The sequence below is a fragment of the Musa acuminata genome, chromosome BXJ2-8 (genome assembly GCF_036884655.1).
Source record: "Musa acuminata AAA Group cultivar baxijiao chromosome BXJ2-8, Cavendish_Baxijiao_AAA, whole genome shotgun sequence".
Taxonomy (NCBI): domain Eukaryota; kingdom Viridiplantae; phylum Streptophyta; class Magnoliopsida; order Zingiberales; family Musaceae; genus Musa; species Musa acuminata.
The window spans coordinates 13,404,330-13,407,439 of NC_088345.1; the positions used below are offsets into that span (position 1 = coordinate 13,404,330).

At 40.0% G+C, this 3,110-nt stretch overlaps 1 protein-coding gene across 1 annotated transcript; it reads right to left on the reverse strand.

The window, feature by feature from the left end:
- Nucleotides 1-839: 839 nt before the first annotated feature.
- On the reverse strand, nt 840-1,238 carry LOC135620368 (uncharacterized). The gene has a single exon (XM_065123300.1). The coding sequence runs from the start codon at nt 1,236-1,238 to the stop codon at nt 840-842; it is 399 nt and encodes a 132-aa protein (XP_064979372.1).
- Between the last annotated feature and the right edge of the window lie 1,872 nt (nt 1,239-3,110).

Below are 3,110 nucleotides of genomic sequence, written 5' to 3' on the forward strand. Positions count from 1 at the left end.
AAAGCTGAAAAAAGTTATCTTTCTTAGGTATTAAACCAAACAGAGAAAATTTGTCTCTGATACCAATTGTTAGGATCGTGAATGGACACTAAGTGGGGGGGGGATAAATTAGTGCTTATATAAAATTATGTTAATTTGGAAATTCTTGTTCGATGAAAATTGATATCGGAAAGATGTTAACTTAAAAACACTTTCGTAAGCGTAGTGAAAGTAAGAAATCAGTTTACAATAAATGCAAACTAGATTTATAGTGGTTCGATTGTCATGACCTACATTCACTCTCGATTCATCTTCACGCGAGGCCATCGGCATCTACTTTCAACGAGCAAAGACCAACTACCATTTTACACCCTTTTTTCTTCTTTTCACAAGTTTAGAAGATAACATATACAACCACTTATCTCTCTCCTAAACTTCACCCAGGACTTCAGATATTCCTCTCAATGCATAAGATATTCTAATGCTAGCTGTTGCTGATCTGAATAAGATCATGGTTAGATTGATGCACCTACTGAATCATTTTCCATCAAACACCTGCATGTATTAAGATGGTAGGTAAGCTAACCAAGTTGACTTGGCCATGGAAGTTAATCTTGCACAATACATTATGCCGGCCTATTAGAAGCAGACATATTAATTTCATCATATATCATGTAGTTTTGCTTTATATATTATCATCACTATCAAGTTTGAATTCAAAATTTGATTCTGCTTCAGCCACTTTAAGATCATAATGACAACAGCAGCTACAGTGAACGCACAAGCAGCAAACTGGAAAGCCCTCCATCTGAATGAACAGCAGTTGCACCATGAAAGCCTTCTCCATCCACATCATGAAGTTAAGTAGGTTTCAGGTCCTGAAACATGGACTCCCACCTGGTCTCCTCTCCGCTGCTCCCTCGGTAGCTGTCCTCTTTTCTGTCCTTACTCTCCTTATAGGCCATGGCTTGTGGTGCCATATAAAGCGTCACCCTCCCTTGCTTGATACGCGACATCCTCTTGTTCCTCTTCAACATATCACTCTTCGGCCCTCCTCCATCGAAGAAGGACGACCTCGGGACGACGACGATGGGCGAAGCGTCATGATTGATGAACGACCGGAAGTACCTCGCGATGCAATTCTTGGTCTTGGTGACAGCGACGAGAAGCAAAGAGACGGGGCGCGACGACGACTTTGTCTTACCCCTTTTGGCTAGCTTAAGCATCTCGAGCCTGTGCTTAGCAATGGAGATGCCCATGCTCTGAAGGAACTCGTGGTCGAAGTGCGCAACATCGTCCTCCTCGAGCTCGTTGCTCGCTAGGAGCAGCGAGTACTCGCAGACGAGGTCGGGGATCGAGGTTGGTTTGAAGAAGCCAGGAGTACCAGTCCATGGCGTCGTCGTTGGTGTCTCGAGTACTTGAGGGGGGATGAGGCGGAGTGGTTATATGGATTGAGGGAGGAACAGTAAGGGGGAGGCTCTGCAAGCCAAGGGTTTAGACGTTCAATGAAGTTGGTGGGCTCATTGGATTTATATTGCTTGGTTGGATGGTTGTGTTGGTAGAAATGAAGGCAAGTTGGTGGGAGGAAGCAAGGTGTGTTCTCATAAAAGCATTCTTAGAACTTATGTGAGACCATGGAGACATGGAGTCTATATCACTTCACCAAACCATTACAAAATATATCCCTTTCATCATAACTCAATAAAATATTGGAGTTTAGTTAGAGGATCAGTTACCTATCTACAACTTTTGAATGCATGAATTCCCTATACTCGTGTATTATCTTATAATCCTAAAAGTGTATACCTTTTTATACTACACATTTTGTGGAAAGGTGACAATATATTGAAGAAAAGCTTCTTGGATTATGTTACAAGAGATAAAAGATAGAAAGAATTATTGAAGAAGCTATATTGCATTCACATATTCTCTTTGTATTTATACAGGTTGAGACAAAGGATTTTCCTCAATAGAATAGAGGGATTTTCTCATACAGTTAGGAAAATTTTATCTGCTATCATGCCCCCCATAAAATGATGCTCCTATCAAAGATATCAATCTTGGATTGATGCAATGCAAAAAGTTTACGAGCGAGAGGCTTCATGAGTGAGTCGGCTAATTGATCAGTCATATGGACATGAGAAACATGAAATTGACAGCGGACAAATTGATCTCGCATAAAGTAGAAGTCGATAGCAATATGTTTCATACGAGAGTGGAACACCGGATTAGCGCATAGATAGGTAGCTCCGACATTATCATAATATATTGTAGGAGTGGAATTGATGTTGAGTTCCTTGAACAGATTTGTGACCCAATTAAGTTCTGCAGTGGCAGTGGCGATGACACAGTATTCAGCTTTAGTTGTAAACCATGCAATTATCTTTTGTTTCTTAGAATAAAAACTAATTGGATTAGTACCAAGGAAGAAATATACCCCGATATGGGTGTTCTATCATCAAAGTTGCCTACTCAATCGACATAGGTAAAGGCATGAAGATGAAGTGGAGAGTGTTTACGAAGAAAGAGACCATGATTAAGGGTCCCTTTAAGATATCACAGGATTCGTTTGACCATAGACTAATGCATAATAGACGGCCTCTATATAAACTATGATAATTTGTTGACTGCAAAAGAGATGTTTGGATGGGTGAGAGCTAAGTACTGTAACGAGTCAACAACTTGTCGATAATGAGTGGGTTCCGTAGTAGGACTTCCATCAGATATTTTGAGAGAGCCACTAGCAAAGAAAGGAGTTAGAATCGTATTTACATTCTGCATGTTTATCTTTGATAATAAATCTTGAATGTACTTTCTTTGTGATAGAAAGAGACATGAAGATGTGAATATAACTTCTACGCCCAGAAAATAGTTCAAGGGTCCTAGATCTTTAAGTGAGAATCGATCTGCCAATTGTTTGATGAATGCTTGGATGTCTCTGGGATTGTTGCCTGTGACAATAATGTCATCCACATATACTAGAATATATATTGCCTTGATCTGAATATCTTATGTGTTCTTATTCAGATCAGCAATAGCTAGCATTAGAAATTGGTGTGTCTAATCCTTCGATGCATCGTCCCCTTTGATGTATTGCTCAATCGATATGTTGACTCTGTAACTTTCGATCT

Coding starts and splice junctions, on each gene's coding strand:
- LOC135620368 (XM_065123300.1), bottom strand. CDS start 1,238: ATGGGCATCTCCATTGCTAAGCACAGGCTCGAGATGCTTAAGCTAGCC.